Below are 21,543 nucleotides of genomic sequence, written 5' to 3'. Positions count from 1 at the left end.
TTTGTATCCACTTTATCCTCTGTATCTATCCATGTTACTATTCATGAGGTAATATATGATCTTGGATGGCGACAAACAATGGTGGATAAGATGACTACTCTATATGCTAATAGTACTTAGGAACCATTTCCATTGCCCCCTAGTCATTTAACGGTTGCATGCAGGTGGATCTATGCTATTAAAGTTGGTCGTGATGGTCAGGTTGACAAGCTGAAAGCGTGGTTGGTTACTAAAGGTTACGCCCAGACATATGGTCTTGATTATTATGAAACTTTCTCGCCTGTAGCTAACATGTCATTTGTTTGCCTATTTTTATCTATGGGTGTCATTCACCATTGGCTTTTGCATCAGTTAGACATCAAGAATGTCTTTCTTCATAGTGAATTACAAAAAGAGATCTGTATGGAGCAACCTCCTGGTTTTATTGCTCAGGGGGAGTCTGGATTGGTTTGTAAGTTTTGTCATGCTTTATATGAATTGAAACAATCTCCTCGCGCCTGGTTTGGTCGCTTTAATACTGTTATTCAAGAATTCTACATGCTACGAAGTGAATCTAATCATTCATTGTTCTATAAATATACTCCACAGGGACAATGTATTTATCTAGTGGTCTATGTTAATGACATTGTTATTACAAGAAGTGATCAGAAGGATATTGAGCAATTAAAGAAACATCTGTCTAGTCACTTTCAAACCAAAGATTTAGGTCAATTCAGATACTTTCTTGGTATAGAGTCACCTAATCTAAATCTGGAATTGTCATCTCTCAAAGGAAGTATACATTGAATATTTTGAAGAAAACAGAAATATTAGATTGTAAACCTATAAACTCTCTCAAAGACCGTAATACTAAGCTCTTATCTGGGCATGGAGAGCTACTTACAGATCCTAGGAGATATCAAAGATTAGTTGGGAAACTCAATTATCTCACCATCACACGATCAGATTTTTTTTTTTGTTGCTAGTGTTGTAAATTAATTCCTTCAGTTTCCATGTGACAGTTATTGAGATGCAGTGATTTAGATTTTGAGATAAATTAAAAAAGCCACTAGAAAAGGGTCGTTATATGAGAATAAAATACATACTCAGATTGTTAGGTATTCAAATACTGATTACATAGGTTCTTTGTTAGATAGACGTTCCACTTTTGGGTATTGTGTATTAGTTAGAGGGAATCTAGTAACATGGAAAAGTAAAAAGCAAGATGCTATTACCAGATCTAACGTAGAAACAGAATATTGTGTTATGCGCTTAGTCACTTGTGAGCTTATCTTGTTAAAGTTATTGATTCAAAAATTAAAGTTTGCAAAAATATCACAAATGTCATTATTTTGTGATAATCACACTGCTCTTCATATTTCCTCGAACCATGTGTTTCATAAAAGAACAAAACATTTAGAAATCGATTGTCATTTTGTTTGAGAAAAAATTTTGTCAGACTATATCTCTACAAGTCATGTTAGTTCAAATGAACAACTCGCTGATATACTTACTAAATCACTTTGAAGTCCTCAAATTAGTTTCATTTGTAACAAGTTTGATGCATATGATTTATATGCTCCAACTTGAGGGGAGTGTTGAACTGTATTTTGTTAAATTAGAAAAGCTATCAAGCTATATTATGATAGAATATGCAATTTTGGGATTTGATTTAATTTGTTTCCTTTTATACCTTCTTTGTAACTATATATATTGTATTATTTTGCTATCTATTAAGATAAGAAAACAATATTAGAATTCTTTCATTCTGTTTTTCCTTGTTTTGTTTGAATTCACATCAATATTATCTATATTCCAAAAATATGTTAATTTCCTTTATTCAGTTATTACGTTTTATCCATTGTTTAAGTTCTAATTCATACTTTATCAAGTAAGTTACGATAAAACTTAAAAACTAAAAAAATATGAAATCAAACATATAACTAGTAAACCATTATAAATAAATATATACATAACAACTGTAAAATCATATGAATAACCAAAAATAAATAAAAATGTATATCTGCGATCTACTTGATATAGTGAAAATATAACTGTAAAGTCGAATGCATACACATCAAGGTGGATAACTCGTTGGAAAAATTCAGGGTTCATGAAAGCGCCAAACACTCTATGAAGTGCAATAGAAAAATATAATAGTCGCTCAAACCCTTGCCCTGTTATGGGACACCCTCCGCTACCCGCAATATCAAAAGCTTCTCTCATGGTGTAAGCCTAATTGTGGTCCAAAAACTCATCTCCGCCAGTAATGTCAAGATGAATGTGATGTAGGGTCACATCCATCGCATGAGCCTATCATGTCTACCTATGTAAGTTGTCTTGAAGTCATATATGGTGATTGACTAACCACGCAAATCTAAGACCCAACAACCGAATAAGCACAATCAAAGTTTATATTGATGAAAACCTATAAACTTAAGAAATTGTAATGGACACACATGTTGTATATAAGTAAATTATAACAGAAACACGCATATACAATAACCTATTAACCTCCCTTCATGGTTTGTAAAACAAATTGGGCATGTAATCCGCCTCTACCATCTTCATGAATAGTTTTGGTCGCTCGTACTCATCTAACAATATGGTACTCTAACTCTCAATGTCATCCCGATATGGCTCATGAAGAATGTGTTGATTGTCATCCAACTCTATGAGACAATGACCTACAGCTCGTACTAGTGTTGAGGTAGTAGTGTCAAGAATGAATCTACATATTGAAATAGATATAAAACATTAATTGTATTATATTTTCATGAATATATAAAATATTTAAACAAAGTTGATAGATATAGACCATTTACATCATCAATTAGTCACTCACGCAGTTCAATAACTGTGTGCCAAAAATCTACTTTTGACTTCGTTCATATTCAATATACTTCATGTTGGGCCAATGTTGTAGCTCTAGTGTACCATTTGAGGAAAGGTTCCTCACACTCTGTAGTAGAGGAAGGAATGGTCCTAATCTGTCGTTTCACCCTCGATTTTATTGGATTTTTGTATAAAATGTGAATGAACAGACCCTTCCAAATGACCCTACCATGAGCAGTCTACACCAACTAAAAAATTACATAAAATTCTTAATTTAATAATTCACCTTAATTAACAAATACGATAAAATCAATTAATGTTATCTTTTTGACATATAACGAATAAGTAGGAGAACTCTCTATTATTGTCGAGTCAACCATCTATACCTCCAAGATAAATTGAAGAAGTAATTTAATATTATCAATAATTAATATATCTATAATTATACATTTAATTATGGATATAACTCATCCTACCCTTCCTATAACATAACCTCTAGTAACTTGTCCCTTTGTGAACTAATATGAATAACATTTTGTTCACGCTAGAGAGGTCAGCAATGAACCACGATCGCTCATCTTGAGAAGAAAGAAAAAACAATGTAAATATACATAATAATACTTAACTGTATTCAACTAACTTAATAATAACAGTCTACCCAAACTCCACGATCAAGGAAGGTATACGTGGAGAGCTTTCGACTAATACTCCCTCATGGCCAGTACCCTATACGAATATTAATAATTAATGTTTCAATAACATTTCATATAAAATATACTAACAACAATTAATTACAAACCTCATGTGGGGGAGATGATGCAATCATAAGGCTAATAGGTGAGGACCTTTCAACACCGTTGCAAGTGTTCTATACGAAGTTAATATACATGTTAGACAGATGGGTAAATACAATTTATGAAATGAATAAATTGTATTTACTTTGTCTCTTGCTCGACTGTATCCGATTGTGTACACGTCATAATGTCCCACAAACTAAAAAGACATTTTCTTTCGTAAAACAAACACTAGTCCCACAAACTAGAAATCTTGTCCAATATCATATTACCCTAGCGGGCCAATGTAACATCTAATAAGGATAGAATGGATGATGCAGTCGATGGACACTCGTGTGTAGGGTGCTCGATAGCAAAGGCCTGAATGTCGTAAAGATATGTGGTCTTGGTGGTTGGGTTCTCAATGGTAGGACATGTAGTTTGCTCAGGTGATTGAACATCGATAGGTGTCTTAGGACTTAGGGCCTAAATGTCGACAAGTGGCATAGCTTAAAAAGCTTCATCACTATTGAGGAAGGTGCCGAGGTGGATGAGGATGACCAAGGATCTAACATACCGGTATAAGTAACAATGTTAGTATACCATCGTGTAATTTCCTCAATTGATAGCAGTTAGACCGAGAAAGTATCATTTTATTCATTCAAATAAATAATTATAAATATTTGCATTAATTAACTAATCAATTAACAATTACATACAATATCATCGATGAATATAATTCTCATATTACTTCATCCAGGAATATCTCTTGTATGCAATTGAATATTTGTGGAGAAGGATCAATAACAACCAATTCCACTTAATTATACAAGGTATCGATTGTCTCATAGATTCAAAACTACAATGTAAACATTACTGTTTCAATTCAATTAATAATTTTTTCTCTTGACAATCAATATATATATATAATTAACAAATATACACTTTCTTGGAATGCAAACAAAAACTCATAAATATCATATTTATGCATATTTGGCATTTAACTAGAGTAAATCCTCTCACTTAACTAGGACATCGATTGGTATGTCATTTTCCACACCGAAACACCCCATAAGTAGAAATTGAAACCTTCAAGTGATCGACCAATTGGAGATACTCTGTAAATACCTTCTTTCATTTGTCGTTCCTCAATAACACCATATGAAGGTAATACAACATGGTCATTTCGACGACGTAAATATCATCATCCCCCTATGACCTCATTAAGAAAATACGCTCCAAATCATGATATTGTATCTTCTGACAACCTCAAAAATAGGTATCTCAAATCTTATCTCCAAATCCCCTAGAATATATGATGAAAAAACAATGGTTTGACTAAATAGTAGCCCGATCATAAGTGCAAACTCATATAGGCTAAATCTCACGTCAACATCATTAATCCTAAACCAAAACTTATTTCGTTGTAATCTCCGATACAACTGTCGCAATATGAATGAATGCACTATTACTTCGCTAAATCTTGTATCTATAAATCAAAGCAAATGTCCAAAGTAAGTCCTCTTAAACAACTGCAATTATATCTTTGTCAATGTAAATTTAATCCTAGACGTTACATTTCACTATACACGAAAAGTAATTGTTGCTCGAAAGTTTGTATCTCATTCAGGATTCTTAATTCTTTGTCTTCATGTTTTCTTTTATGAAAAACATTTTGTCAAAAAGAAATTATTATCATGGCAAAGTTGATAAGAATTTCAAAAAATATATATGTACATAAAATCATATACAAAAATAAAAAAGCAGACCTCAAATTTGAAAACTATATGTCAAAAGACCCTAGAATAACAAAAACTAATAAATCGACGTAAAATTTAAAAACTACACATCGAAATACCTTAGAATGAGAAAAATCAAAAATTTAACCTAAAATTTAAAAACTACACATCAAAATATCCTAAAATGATAAACACTAAAAAACTAATTAGAAATTCAAAAACTAAACTTCAAATACCTTAGAATCACAAAAACTAAAAAACTGACCTTAAATTCAAAAACTATACTTAGAAAAATGTGGGAATGACAAACACAGAAAAATAGATTTAAAATTCAAGAATTATACGTCAAAATACCTTAGAATTACAAAAATAAAAAAACCAACTTAAAATTTAAAAACTATACGTCGAAAAACTCTAAAATGACAATCATTAAAAAATATACTTGAAATTCAAAAACTATATGTCGAAATATCCTAAAATTACAAAAACTAAAAAATTGACTTAAAATTCAAAAAGTACACATCGAAAAACTTAAAAATGACAAAAATAAAAAAACCAATATAAAAATTGAAAATTATACATCGAAAAACCTAAGAATGACAAAGATTAAAAAACAAACATTAAATTTGAAAAATACATATAAAAAACCCCTAAAGTGATAAAAATAAAAAAACCAAACTATGAATCACAAAAATCGAAAAGTAGATTTGAAATTCAAAAATTATATGTCAAAAAACTCAAAAACAAATAAAATCGAAAAACAAACATAAAAAAATACTGATTTCCCCCTTATCTATTTTCTACTCTCCTATAGGTCCTAAAATTTAAAAAAATATTAATTTCCCTTCCCCTAAATTCACCCAGGGGGCTATTGTTCAAAATACCCCTCCCCCAAGGTTTCCCCCGTAGTCCCCCAAGGTCCTCACTATTTAAATTTTCGCAATTCTCCCTGCCCACATGGCGTTGACCCAACCCAAGAGAGATTTTATCCACCTTTGGGAATCTTGAGTTCCCTGAGGTGTATCATCAACTAAAAACATCAATTTTTTGATCAAAAATTATTATTTCAACATCTTATTTCAACAATAATCGAATCTAAATCTATTATAACATAATAACCTTAACAAATTCAACCAAAATAAGCAAAAATCATTACATTTTATGTATTGTTAAAAAATAAAACCTTAAAATAATAACGCTTAGAATTTTTAACAAATTGATCAAATCTAAAAAATTAAATAATTCAAATAAGACAATGGATAATATATTAACATTCTTTGCCTCTTTTGTCATAAAAAAACTTTAAAAACTGAAAAAATTTGAAAAAGTTGAGTGGCCATCAAACAATAAAAATCTCCGATTTTCCTCTAAATTTTAACAGTGAATTCAGAAAAAATTTGGGTGCAGTGTGAAATTTTTTTTGTTTATACGTAAGATCATTTTAGTCATTTCAAATAAATGAGATATTTTTGTTTAATATTTAAATTTTGGGACAATTTTCTTATAACTCTAATATTTAAGGCAATTACTTTAATATTCCTCAAGTAAATAGATTGGATTTGTCAATTATTTAATAAGTTTTATCTTTGAAATTTTTAATCAAGGAATATGCACAATTTTTAGGAAAATTTTAAAAAAGTCTTCCAAAATAAAATTCATTAAAACAATTTTTTTAACTAACTTGAAATTTTCCCACTAACTATTTTTATAGGAAGGAAAAGAATATTAATAGTAAAACATAGAATTGACAATTTTTAATACAATTCATTAACCAAATATAACAAAAAATATTCGGTTAGGGGTGGGATTGAATCCAAACCAAGTAGATCAATCTCAGAATCCAGCTCAACTCAATTCAATGGGGCTCAAATTCATTTGATTTAAATTCTAGCTAAAAAATTTAGCTCGTTTTTTAAACTGAGCCAAATTTAAGTTAATAAATGTTTGACTCAATTCAGTTTAAATTTATAATTCAAATAAATAACTTGAATTTATGACTCAATTCAGTTTAAATTTATGTTTCAAATCAGTTTAAATTCATAGTTTGAATTCGTGATTCAAATCAATTTGAATCAATAATTTTATATATTATTCGGATAAAACAATATTGTTTTGTTAATGAGAAACAAACTCGAACCACAAATTCAAACTATTAATTAGAATAATAAATTTGAGTCGAATCAAGTCATAAACTCGAGCTATAATTAATTTTAGCTTGATAAACTCAAATTGAACTATTTTCCATTAAAATAAAACTCAAGCCAAGGAATATTTAGGCAAGGGATTCTAGTTCCATAAATTTTCACTGGGTACTTGGACTTACCCTTATAAAGAATTATCAAACAGAACACTAAGACTGGATTTAAGCCGAACTAGCTCGAGCTCGGGCTCAGCTCGGCTCGGTTCAAGCCCGAAACGAGCCGGACTCTGCTCGGCTCGATCGAGCTCGAGCTGGTTCGCTTGGCAGGGTAGATTTTTTTAAAAATTTTTTATACAAAATGACGTCGTTTTGATCCATATATATATACACAAAACGATGTCGTTTTGATATGAAAAACGAGCCGAACCGAGCCAAAAACGAGCCGAACCGAGTTCAGCTCGAGCCGAACTCGAGCCGCCCCTAAATAAAGCGAGCTGAGCCTGAGCTGGCTGCGAGTCGAGCTCGACTCGACTCGAATTCAGCCCTACAGAACACTACACTTGGCAAACCAAAAGAGAAATTAAACAATCAATGAATAAATACGATCATATTAATATCATATCTCATAGTTGCATCCCTTTTTATCAATTTCATGTTTACCTCTAATAGAAGAACTCACCTCTCTCAAGGGTAAAAACATTACATAATTTTATGTCATATTAAATTGTATCAAATCAAAAAATTTTGATATAATTCTAATTTAAGTTGAGTAAGGATTAAAGATTTATAACTCAAAACTTGAACTAATATAATATAAACACAATCCAATAACAAAAATTGTTTGGTCTACTAAAAGCTAGAAAATTATCACCGATAAAATTTCTTATAATGACAAATATTATAAATGTCACAAAACATTTAAATTTATTTTACTTTTCATAATTTTTAATGGTTTTTACTGTAATTGTCATAACAAATACGCAAGTAAATATATTTATATAGTCAATTATCATAAATACCACAATCAACTTTTAATTCTTTTTAACTTCTCATTATTTGTTGTGATTTTTAATATAAATGTCATAATAAAAAAGTCACCAAATAATACTATAGAGTGAATTATAATGGCAATTATAATAAATGCTACAAAATATATTAATTTTTTTTACTTTCCATATTTTTTTAGTGGCTTTTAGTATAAATTTCACGAAACATTCTCTTTGTGTCACTTGTTATAAATGCCACAATTGGGTATTAATTATTTATCTACATGTCACTTTTAGTGGTTTTTAATTAAATACCACGAAAGAAATATCACTAAGTATTTTTATAGTAAAATGCCATAATACATCATTAATTTTTTTGACCTTTCATGATTTTTAGTGGCATTTTATCAAATACCACCAAAAAAAAAAAAAAAACCACTAATTACTCTTTTGGTTGAATATTGACTCAATTAGTTTACTCTGTAACAAACGTCCATTTAAAGTTAGATAATGTAAAGCTCCAATGATACTTCTATATGAGATCTTCAAACAATTCACCATCCTCACAAGACAACTTTAACCCAACGGCCATAGATGTTGCACTAGCATTAGCATTAAACATGTTTGTTTTTATCAACAAATTTGTTGCATCCTTAGATTGACATAAATGCAACCCACCAGCTTCCCTATGAGCTTTAAGTCCCAAAAAGTAACTCAAATCCCCTAGATATTTTTAGTGAAAACTGAGAATTTAGATCCGTAATTAGTTGTACAATATATCCCTCACCAGACCCTGTTATTAAAATATCATCTACATATATAAGCAGTAACACTGTCACCTTTTAATCTTCAGCACAAACAAACTTGTATCTGAGGCAGCATTTAGAAATCCTCTACTCACTAGGGTTGTTCTCAATTTATCAAGCCAAGCTCTTGGAGCTTGTTTTAAATCATACAAGGCTTTGGATTGCTTACAAACATAAGAAGATCCTCTAAATTTTCAAAACCCTTAGGTTGGGTCATAAACACTTCCTCTTGTAGCTCTCCATTCGGAAAAGCATTATAAGAGTCCACCTGATGAACCTTCCACTCAAAAGAAACATGCAAAGCTAGAATACTGCTAATGGTTACAGTCTTTACAACTGGACTGAAGGTCTCTGAATAATCTATTCCAAGATTTTGCTGGAATCTTTTTGCTACTAACTTGGACTTCAATTTCTGTACCATACCATTTGTATGATATTTAATTCTAAACACCTATTTGTGTCTAACTATATTCATGTTAGAAGTTCTTGGAACTAAAATCCATGTCTGATTTTTCACAAGAGCTTCATATTCCTTCTACATTGACTTAAACCTTAATGGATTTGACAGTGCTTCTTGGACAGATTTTGGCTCACTCACAATTGATAGAGCAGTTTGGGTCAGAAAGACTCTTGGTTTTGGCAGGCTACCGGTTTCGGACCTAGTTATCATAGGATGAGAAGATGTAGTTACATGTGAAGGGTTATTGTAAGTTCTCTCAACTTTTATTTGCCTTTCAAAAGGAAGAAAAACTTCAAGATTTGTTGTGGATTGAGTGTGTAAATTTTCAGAACAGATTGGCAGTGTGGAACAAGTTCTTTGGATTTCTTAGTTTTCAGAATTTTGATTTGACAGATTAGAAGCTTTTGGTGACATTGAAGGATGAGATTCCTGTGTTTTTGAATGAGGAGATTTTCTTTCTAGTGTACTTGTGCTAGAATCAGACTTATTTTCAGTGACATTATCATATGGTTGTGGTTAATTTGTATAATCAAATTCCAAATTGACAGTTGACCAGGGAATCACATACTTGTCTCCACTTGGTTCACTTAGAGCACTTGTATCATTATTGCATGAATATTTAAAACAAAATGCATTATGTGATGGTAAAAAAAAGTTGTTTGATGCATCAAAACATAGTCAAACCTTCGATTTTCTTTCTGAACAAAGTTCTGATTTTCCTTGAAGGGAAAGGAGTTTTCATCAAAATTAACACTTGCTACTATATAGATTTTTCCATTTTGACTTAGACACAAATTGGCTTTTGTGTGATAAACTATATCCAAGAAAAACAAATTTTTGAGTATGTAATTCCAGTTTGTGTCTATTGTAAGGTCTTAGGAAAGGAAAACATGCACATCCAAACGTTCTAAAAGACTTGTAATTTGGTTGTTTTCCAAATAATAACAAAAAAGGAGATTTGAAGGACAAACTGGATAGTGGCATTCTATTTATGAGATAGACAACTGTATGAAAAGCATTCCACCAATATGAAAGAGGTATTCTAGCTTAAGAAAGTAGCACTAATCCTAACTCAACAATCTGTCTATATTTTCTCTCAACTCTACCATTTTGTTGGTGAGTGTAGAAGCATAAATTTCTGATTAAAATTCATTGTTCTTGCAAATAAGGCATTAAGGCTTTATACTTTACCCCCAAATCACTCTGAAAACTTTCTATCAAATTGTCTCTCTACAAGTTTATGAAAATTGATGACTTTTTATTTTACTTCTGACTTTGCTCTTTTGAAGTGGATCAAGCATGTAAATATTAAAGGAATACTTACTTTCATTGTACTCAATTAATATAAACCTACTAAGCTTTGTGACAATCAATGACTCCACAAGGATTCTAATCTATTTCTAGACTTAAATTTCCAAGTTTAATGATTGCATGAACTAGTTGTGTACTTATCTTTCGATAACCTACATGAACCTACAAACATGTATGATATCTGGTCATTAACATCACACAAGACGTTAATTCCTATTCATTAAATCAAAAGCACCATCATAAATTTTATTAAACAAATAATAAAAGCAACTGCATAGTTGAGGATTGAAAGATCTCTTTTAATCCATAGAAAATATATTTAGCCACTCATAATAATAATAAAAACACAAATCAAATAACAAGAATAATTCATGATATAATAAAGAATTAAGAAGAAGTTAGAAATCTTGGGAAGACATTCAAATCTTGATCTTCTTGAATTCTTGAAGTAATTAGCAATTCTTGTTCCTTGATCTTGAGTTTTTGTGTTAAATCCTTGATTTACAATGAGTTTTAGGCGGTTGGAAGGCTGAAGAGGTGGAAAGGAAGTATATTTTGTATGAAAAATGTCTTTAAATAGTTTGGGATTGATAGCTAGCACGCATCTGGGAGTCCTAGATATACTAGGATTTTGTAGATTCTGTCAAACATGCTCGCAAATATTTTCCTATTTTGGTTATACTAGTTTCTTGTTTCTGCTTGCATTAGTTTCCCATTTCAGCTCTCTATATCAGGATACTTCCACCTACATTAGGAAATCTTGCTTGATTTAAGCCAAGATGTCAAATTTTTTCCAAATTTATCCATCTTTGTTCGAAATTTGTCTCTAAATCTTCACTAAATATCTAAGAATCACAAAATAAGGAAAAATCACGAAATTAACATTAAAATTAAATAAAACTAACAATATCTAACTAAAATGAGGAAATATCATTAAATAAAACTAAAAATATTCTAACTAAAATGTACCTAAAAATCTAATGATTAGACACTAAATGTATATAAATTATGCACTCAACAGATAACCTCTACTTCTACCTCTACTTCTACCTCTACCTCTACCTCTACCTAAGCCTTAAATTCTGTCATACAACTTACCAGTACTAACATTATTTTGAAGCTATCCAATGTGAACAAAATCTATATCATCTGCCCTTGAATAGAACACTGTAGCATTTTTCTCTTCTTTAACTCTACCACCTACTTGTGTTGCTACATTCACTAGACCTCCTTGTAAATCAACTACATACATTGAATTTCTACTCATCCTCTACTCAAATTTTTGTAAAACATATTTTGCTTCTGCAAAAGTTATAGTTTTACTAGGAGAATCTAGTTTTACTGTAATGTAAACTACCACAGGGTCAAGTTCTGGACCTACTCCATCTGTTATATACCCAATCACATAATCTCCAGTGATAACTTGCCCACTAGATGTCAAAGCATCAGCAACTTTTGTCATTGTTTTAACATATTCACTGACACTCAACATTCCCTTCTTAAATGTTTGGAAAGTTGACATTAATTGCATCAATCTAATTTTAGAATCAGCAATAAAACTATTCTGCAGTGTATTTCATACCTCAGTTGAGGTTTCAAACCTAGAGTTAATATATTACTAAACATGCATTTTGTAATTGAAAGATAACAACCAACTCATTAAGAACTTGTCTATTCTTTTCCATAATGAATAATCAGGATTCGATTGTTTAACCACACCAAAATTACTTTCATTTTTAACAGCTATAAAGGGTGAAGGGTAGGGTATTAAACCTATGAGATGATCTTCAAGATCAAAAGCGCCCGTTGCAACCAATAAGCGTGATCTCCAATATCGTTAATTCTCATCATTCAGCTTTGGATTGATAGGTTGCAGGTTCAACAATGAAAAAGCACCAAATTGAGTTATTCTAGGGTTTGATGACAACCCAAACGAATCATATCTATCTGGAGTACTAGGAACTCCTGAAAACGAAGAACAATTTGCCATTGACGTTAATCTGAAGCTCTGATACCATGAAAATAAAAACTCAACTCACATAGCAGAAAAAGAAAAATCTCTTCATTTTATTTCATAATGATTTAAGGGAATACAACCTCTATTTATACTAATACAAGATGTGTCTTGAATAATCAGTAATCAATCTCAGCCATTGATCAATAACAGAAAAAAAAAAAAAAACTTCAACAAATAAAAAAAAATTTTGCTTATCTTTGTAGCTTACGCCATCATCATGTTTTGATAATTTGAAATCTTCTCACGATCTTAATGGTTATAGCCTCAGCGAAGAAACAGATCTATTGGATGAGAGAAGCATACAAAAAAATGAAAGAGAGAAGAGGCTGATGAAAAGTTCCAGAATACTCTTCATGTCAATTAATCTAAATCCCCGTTTTTATTATTTATTTTTTTTATCAACATTGCATTTCAAAATAATTCCAACTAAATGTTACTCCTCTGTTAACTTTGACAGATTCCGTTAAAAAAATAAATCTTCCAACTTACATTTTAACATGTTTATTATCAAATTTTTACACATTTCATGCATTTATCGACTTTATTAAGTAAATAAAAAATTTGTTGAATGGTTACATTTGTCTCCTACTTGTCTTTAAAAAAAAAAAAAAAATCATACTTTTTAATATTTTGAAAGAGAGAAAATTTTGGAAATATTTTGTTCTCCAAGAACAGTTGAAGCCCATTATATATAGGACCATTATATTGAAGCTCATGACTCACGGAAAAGCCCACTTCTTGTACACTTGGCAAAATAGCCTTTATCCATGAATTATTAGTTCTTAGTGGAGCTGGGGTAATTAGGGTAATTAAATAGATTAAATCCAAATTATTCTAAACTGTATAAATTTTAAATTAACTCCATGTGTATTTTACCAATTATGGTTTCATATTAGCCCGTTAATTTTTTTAAAGAGACCTCAACAATAGTTTCCCAAATTTGAAGGGGGAAAACGTTTTTGCACCAAACAAGCTATACAGAATATGCTGGAATTAGGCCTGGCTCATTTTACTAATATATACAGAAATTAATTAAAAAAGAATATATGGGGACGACGATGTGGAGGCCGAGAACTAATAAAAAAGATAAAAGAAGAATCTATTGTATTTATATTATCTTATATATTAATTATCATTACAATGACCGATCTGTTATCATACATGTAATCACAAACTATACGATTTTTTTTTTTTTTTTTTTTTTTGCAGAAACATGTAATCTAATAATCATGAGTGTAGAAGTCAATAATCTCTCTGATATTAAGCTGAAACAAAGAAGAACAATCACTGTACAGCAACCACAACATATGCTCAAACAAAATTGCATCTACACCCACTAATACAACTCTCTTTTCGCTCTTTGTTTCATCAATATTATCATAGCCCTCCTTCTTCTTCATGACTGTATCAATCAAAACCCTAAAAGGGTTTTCTTCTAACACAAAAGGGTCCACCAGAAACTCTCTCTTCTCCTTCCCCACCACCACGGTGACCGGTTCCAAGCAGCCAGCTTCTTGTGTGAGAGGGTGATATGCCAAGCGTGAGCGCTTTAGCAGAATCGAAATGGGAAAAACCAAGCAATCCATTGATGGGTTAGAAGAAAATGGAGAAAGAAGGCATGTATGTAATGTATATATGTGTATAATTATAATTTTTATAAATGGATGACGGATGGAGACGTTGGTTGGAGCCTAGAAGTGAAAGTGAAGGTTTTGATGAAGCTAACGGCTATACTCAATTTATAAGCAAACCAAGGCATAAGGGAAATGATAATATATTGCAAAGACCCTAGAGTTTGCAAAATTGTAAAGTGAGATACGGCTATTAGGTTCTGTCAAAACAGTAACTGTTTTCTTTTTTACTTTGAAAACTTGTATACTCATGCTACCCTAGATCCTAAGCTAACTCTATGAGAATATAATTATTTATGGGTGTCAATTGAATTTATCTTTAGTAGCTCTACATAAATATATGTAAATTCCTTTTTTTACCCGCAATCTCAACAAAAAAAGGTGATTATCTTATGTTCAACGATTAATTTGTTCATTGTTGTTGAGTTTGATGCAAATAATAGTATCTTTTTATTTGTCTCAATAATAATAAAATTACATATACATATTTATATTATTATATTATTAAATAATTAAATAATTTTAAATTAAGAATATGTATAAAGATATTACTCATTATTTGAAGGTCCCACTGTTGATTTCTTTGCACTAAAGGATAACATGTTAAACTTGGACTATCTTCTGCCCCGAAACTAAAGCTGCAGAGGACTATAGAAAATGAGAGATATAGGACAATCTTACAGAGCAATAAAATTGGCCGTCCCAGCGGGCTGCAAGTAAAAATAGATTACTATACAATTAATTGACACATTATACAAGGTTAGTCTGCTTTTAATCGTTAATTTTTTTTCCTTCTCGTTGGTATGGCCGTTACAATCAACATGATCCATGGTTATTAAATTTAGAATTTGAATAGATAAAATAACCGAGAAAACATAAAATTTAAAAAACCAATTGTGAGATGTTATGGCATTCTAAGAACAGGCAGCATTTCCATCAGAGATGCCAGAAAAACTACGAATAAAGAGCGAAATACATAAAATAATACCCAATCTAAATAGGGAAAAACAAAAGATCTTCTACCATCTGTATTTCAATGATATGCATGTTAGCAAAATAGGAGAATTGCCATGTCAGTAGCTTTAATGCCACATTTCTGTTAAATGAAGCATAATCTTCATTGCGAAGTTTGGCCAGACCATAGATGATACATATGCATATTATGAATCGATTGAGAAGGATTACTGAAAAGTCCACCAGCCCGGTTAACAGGGCTACTGCCGTTTTCATCTGAAGATTCACTTGAACCTCCGTTGGAAGCAGGACTAGACGTCACAGGTGCACCAAAGTTCAACATACTGGGTGTTGCCGCTGAAGATGGCCCGGATGTCAAATTATTTGAGTTTGATTTTTTCCCCTCCACAATAAAGCTTCCCACAATAATCTATCAGGAATGGAAAATACAGATTAATTTATGTATCAGTTACTCCCGTACCTTATAACATGTACAATAGAGTTCTATAAGTAGATGCAAACAATGGTAGACTGATACCTGCACTGGAGATGCTGCCACTAGCATTCCAGCAACTCCACCACCCAAAACTCTGCCATCTGATCCTGCAAGGGACACACTCAATCCACCAGTTCTACTGCAACTACCATTGTCTTCAGAAAGCAGTAATGATCCTGAGAGTGAAATAATTTCAAATCGTCCCTGCAAAGAAGAAAAGTTAATATGAGAAGGGGAAGTATATAATTTTCGAAGAGAAAGAGTTTGGAATTCAGATCTACTAAAAGACATGGTTTCTCATTAACCCAGAGATATTTTACAAAACAGCGCCTGGGAGAAAGACCCAGCAGTTTGTAGATAGCCCTTGAAAGAGATGGGAGGGAGATGTCCAAGAGTGCATGAACTATGAGTCAACAATTTACAGAAGTATATGCAAAATCATTAGAAGATATAACCACAGAAACTCATCCAAAAATTTGATTTGGCAATAGGCACCAACTATTGCCAAGCCCTGAGGTTCACATGCGCTACACTCGTCATTTGACCATATCATATCACAACCGTTGAAGAAAAAAGCATCCTAACTTGCTCTTTGACTTGGCAGATATGTCAAAATCCTACCATCCCAATACAGTATTTCCATTATACAGTAAATCCAGACATTGTGATTACAATAACTGCCACATATGGGGCCACAAACCCAATAATCACAACTAATAGCAATACCATTACACAATGGTACAACAGAACAAAAATACACCACTTCTAACTGGTATAGAGTGCTCATGTTGGACCAAATTTTAAAGCACAGAAGCAACAGTAATTTTGAACAGCTGCTTCCCCTCGAGCTTTTGAAAATGAATAAACTCTGAAAAGCTCCTCAGCTTAGGTTATCACAACCATCTCTACCAACAGTCCTTTCTTTTAATACAATTTTATTAAGGTTCCTATACTTTTATGTAAGTACTAAATCTTTGTGAAAATACAAAAGATCTAAACTAAACAAATGTTCAAAATCAAAACAAAAGGCGTCACACATGTAAAAATCACTAATCATGAGTGGCTTCCACAATGAGCTAGTTTTTGAGCCTGTTTCAGGAGCCAGTGCGTCTATGAAGCAGTTTCAGATTGCTATTTCCCCCCATGTTGATTATTATTAAGATTTTTCAATAGATTAAGGGAAAAAAGGCTTTTATGTAGAAATATTTTGGTCATCCCAAAGTTCTACATTCCACAGCCTTAATTTTTTGGAAGCCATCTTACCTAAGATGAGTCATAAATAACATCCACTGTATTTAACTCAAACACAGGATATGGTTCATCAAAACGTACCTCATATGTCACAGTTCCACCAGACATTGCTGGTTGGCGAAGGGTAACATTACTGATTGCACCATTTGCAGAAAGAATACATACTGTCCGAGGCCCTTGCTGTGAAAATCCCATTATTTTTGCGGCTATGTCCTGCAAATCAAAAAGGGGCAGATTATATTTTGAACAAACGGATCCCTTTTAAGAGAGAGAGAGAGAGAGAGCTAGACTCTTTACACTCCTTCATGGCCAACATAAATATTAAACAAATTTATAGAATCCTATTATGGAAAAACCAAAAGGAAACAAATATTTGAAGGAAAAAAATAATAAAGCCCATGAATAATTTCACAACATAACAGTATGAAAGAGAAAAAATTGGACGTTAAACTTCTTTCATAATTTTTTTTTTAAATGAAGTATCTATACTCTTTAATATTGTAAAAATACAAAGCATAATAAAACTTTTTTTCTAATAACCCACATCATGAAGCTATTCTCCTATGCATTAATGATCGTCATATAAGGCAGTATATTTATGTAATCTACTAATTCAATAAATTGCAATGTGCATCTCTATCTTCCCCGGTAAATGCATTGCATTTGTCAGATGTGTGTTTGAAACCACAAATGTGAATAACATTTGATAAGTTCTACAGTCACCACACACTGGATACATCAAATGCAGAAGAGGCAAGAACTGCATAGAGCAATCAAATAGATTAAAAACACTACATATATGAATAAATTGTGTTTTCCTTCTTGTTCCAGTTACCACCCACCGACTCTCAAAATATATTTTAAAAACCCATGGAAGATGCCTGCCCAATATCTACACAAGAACATCACAGAGTCTAACTTCTCCAATTTATGTCTGCTTTGCATTTCAATTATCATGCTAAAACCTTCAATGAGGAAAGAATATTGTCTCTGTTGAATGAAATCAATTTTCTTTCCTGGTTACATAAAAGGTAAAATACAATTTCTTTGAATCAAACATGTCAACATACAAATTGATGATTCATCTTCACACTTGGAAACCACTGTTAAAAAATGATTAACTGTTTGCAGTGTAAAAAGAAATCTACAGTTGTAATAATGCTGGCAATAGGATGTAAAAACTTAGCACAAATCAGTAACTCTGAGACCATTCAGTAAAAAATATCATCATACTGCTTGAATAGTGTTTCAAATTTCTGCTAATCTGCTAACATTTTAACCAAATTTACCAAGTTCTTAGCAAAAGCAAATAGAAACTAATTAAGTAACAAAAAACAAGAAGAGGAAGAAGAAACTTTTATGATCATCCAAATCATCATTTTCCAACCAAAAAAAATAAATTAATGACAATTCTGAACATCAATATAACAATATCAGGAATTCTATCAACAATAATCATAGGCTATGCATCTTGAAAAGACAAAAACCCACTGACAAAAGCAGAGAGCACATCAAAAATAGGAGGGTGCATATAAACTGCACATGACATTGAAATTATCATGATAACAAAATCTTTTAGATATTAGCTACAATTCGTTCAGATAAAATCCTTCATGATTTGCATTAAGTGTCATGAACTAATTGTTTAGTGATGTAGAAAATATCATCTTAAAAAGCTTTCAGTATGTTCTGACACACTAATATAAATGTTAGTTCAAGACTATATGCACAAAAAAGGAAGCAGTGCAATCAGATATAAAAAGAACAATACCGCAAGTCAATGGCATAGCCCACTGAGGCTTCAAGATTTATTCATAAATTTGCTAACAATAATTTAACATCAATGAATCATTAATTTACAATTAATTGGATAAAGCATAGGTATAAATTCCATACATGTTTAGAGCTTCTCAGATAATATTTCCAGTTAAGACTCAGGAGTCTCAGAAATGTAGTTTTATGGTGTTTTTTTTTTTTTTTAAATAGTCATTATAAGCATTTCTAATAAGCTTATAGTAGCCATGAAAAAAAATAAAACAACTTGAGATTAACTTAACCTAATAACTTAAGAATAGCATAACTGTTTATCAAGAGGAGAGGTAAAATATGATACAAACCTTAATTGCAAGTCCGTAACCCTAAATATTAACAACTCAGTGACTAATGCGTGTTGGGTGACAAGTTGAGTGATAGCGTGACTGATAATTGTTGGGTAAATGGTTGAAAGATGTTGTACAGCATATGAAGTTGTAATACCTTTGAGACTAAATCATCAGATTCTTTGCATGGAAAATAGCATTTTTCCCATTAATTAGATACCATATAGAGAATGCAATATGTTATCTTTCACATATTCGAAAGTATCCCATTCATTCAGGTGTGTTTTCTTTTGCTCCTCAACAGGGGTTGTGCACACATTCCAGAGCATGGGGCATCCTAACACATTAGATTACGTTAATTAATTTATATGGATCACCTCATGTGAAGCATCAATTTCCTTCTTCAGCTACTAAGCTAAAGCTAAAGAATACAAACAATAAATTTAAATCAATTAGTGATATTATTAAAATACAAAAAGAAAATACAATTTCGATTTATAGCTAAAGCCATGCAAATGGAAGCCAATTGACGCCAAGATTACTATGACAGAATTAAAAAAAGAAAAAAGAGATTCATCTATACCTCGCCGGTTTTCACTGTAATCACATGAGGGGTAAAACCCACCCCTCCAGCTCCTCCTGTTTACAACAAAACGATGATTGAGTCTTGACTCTCATCTACTTCTAAAATTGTAAAATATTTCACATATTCATTAAAATTTACCCAATGCGTCCAGCTGCCTTTTCCCGGAACCCGGAGGTCGGCCTCTGTTTCTTTTGGCTGGAGGCTCGGAGGCTGACGTGTCACCCCCGCCACCAGAATCTCCCCCATGTGAAGCAGGCGACTGGGTAGGCGCCAGTCTGAGCGCAATGTTGCCGTCTGGCGCATACTTTCTCGGCCGGCCGCGCTTCTTCTTCGAAGGATCAATGGCAAACCCACCACCACCTGCCCTCAAAGACTGTGATCCATCAAAGGGGTTGACAGCAGAAAGCGAATCAGGAGGCTTAGACTGAGGCTGAGCCTGTGATTGCGACGGTGATGGAGACGGTGGAGCCAGCGAGCTGAACTGGAACCTGTTAGCGGCATGGGCCGCGGAGGAGGGAGGCGGGATCATGGTGGTGTTGGTGGCTAAAGAAGAGGGCCCCATTAAAATGTTTGAATGCCCATGTTGTAGTGTATCTCTGGCATCCATTTCTCATAAAAATGAGAAAACAGAATGAAGAAAAGGGATTCTTGTTTGGATTCCAAGAAACGTAATATAGATTTGGTTAGTGAGTTTTCTCAAGTGATAAGTTTAAAAAAGAACAGTGATGTTGAGTGAGGTGAGTTATCTACTTGAAATGGAACTTGGAGTTTAGTTTAGTTCTATTCCATCTCAATTACCTCAACAAAGAGAAAAAGGAATTGTAAATCTGATCTGAGAAGTTAAGTAGGGTTTTAAATTGGTTTCAGGGGCCTTGAAGTTAGAAGTGGTGCAATTACGCCCATTGTTTAAGGGAACGTTGGTGGGTAACGTGGCAAAGGGTTATAGGTTATGAAGGGTTTGGTTACTGAGATAGAAGGGTAATATGGGGAAATGGAATTGTATTAAAATCGATCCAAGATTGGTAGATTGGGAAGAATCTTTTTGAGTTGTACTTTAAATGATATTATTTCATTTTCTTTATAGTCATGAATTTTTCTAGTATCAATAAATAATTCAATGTGCGAAAAAAAGGCACAATTTGGTCCTTCTTTAGTGTTGGATCTTCGCGTTCTCAATGTAGCACTTGATATGCAATGTTTATGTTGCATGCCATTTCACTGTATTGTTAAAACTAGTTTGACAAAACAAATACCAAAACAATAAGCTAGCACATATAGAATTGAAGTTGTACTTTTCTTCACAAATGCATGTAAGTTTACTTAATTAATTATTTATTTATTTATTAATCTTAATAGCATACTTTTATGTCTTTTGTCATGAGCCAACACGTCTGAGTGTGACAATGCATTATCGTAATGTAATCCGCATGCACACAACAATGCAATCAACAAGAGTGTCTAAGTTTTTAACCCATTTATG

General features: G+C 32.1%; 2 protein-coding genes and 1 long non-coding RNA gene across 3 annotated transcripts; all 3 read right to left on the bottom strand.

Annotated features, from left to right (window-relative positions):
* Positions 1 to 11,314: 11,314 nt before the first annotated feature.
* Positions 11,315 to 13,440, bottom strand: LOC123222856. Its single transcript, XR_006503725.1, has 3 exons — positions 13,255 to 13,440; positions 12,086 to 12,994; positions 11,315 to 12,055 (listed from the first exon to the last, which is right to left on the bottom strand). It is a non-coding gene; the product is annotated as an uncharacterized LOC123222856 (long non-coding RNA).
* An 826-nt stretch (positions 13,441 to 14,266) lies between these two features.
* Positions 14,267 to 14,632, bottom strand: LOC123223987 (auxin-responsive protein SAUR77-like). The gene has a single exon (XM_044647474.1). The coding sequence runs from the start codon at positions 14,630 to 14,632 to the stop codon at positions 14,267 to 14,269; it is 366 nt and encodes a 121-aa protein (XP_044503409.1).
* Positions 14,633 to 15,530: 898 nt separating this feature from the next.
* Positions 15,531 to 20,933, bottom strand: LOC123222491 (AT-hook motif nuclear-localized protein 8). The gene is made up of 5 exons (XM_044645294.1): positions 20,202 to 20,933; positions 20,061 to 20,116; positions 17,460 to 17,591; positions 16,170 to 16,331; positions 15,531 to 16,061 (listed from the first exon to the last, which is right to left on the bottom strand). Exons 1-5 carry the CDS (start codon positions 20,668 to 20,670, stop codon positions 15,795 to 15,797), a joined length of 1,086 nt encoding a protein of 361 aa, XP_044501229.1. The 5' UTR covers positions 20,671 to 20,933; the 3' UTR covers positions 15,531 to 15,794.
* Positions 20,934 to 21,543: the final 610 nt, after the last annotated feature.

This window comes from Mangifera indica, chromosome 8 (genome assembly GCF_011075055.1).
Source record: "Mangifera indica cultivar Alphonso chromosome 8, CATAS_Mindica_2.1, whole genome shotgun sequence".
In the NCBI taxonomy this organism is placed as follows: Eukaryota; Viridiplantae; Streptophyta; class Magnoliopsida; order Sapindales; family Anacardiaceae; genus Mangifera; species Mangifera indica.
The sequence above is the reverse complement of the archived record's forward strand: the minus strand, read 5'-3'. Positions and strand labels throughout refer to the sequence as shown.

Coding starts and splice junctions, on each gene's coding strand:
- LOC123223987 (XM_044647474.1), bottom strand. CDS start 14,632: ATGGATTGCTTGGTTTTTCCCATTTCGATTCTGCTAAAGCGCTCACGC.
- LOC123222491 (XM_044645294.1), bottom strand. CDS start 20,670: ATGGATGCCAGAGATACACTACAACATGGGCATTCAAACATTTTAATG. Junction 20,117..20,201: donor AAGGCAGCTGGACGCATTGG/GTAAATTTTAAT, acceptor TGTTGTAAACAG/GAGGAGCTGGAGGGGTGGGT. Junction 16,332..17,459: donor GTGGAACTGTGACATATGAG/GTACGTTTTGAT, acceptor TCTTCTTTGCAG/GGACGATTTGAAATTATTTC.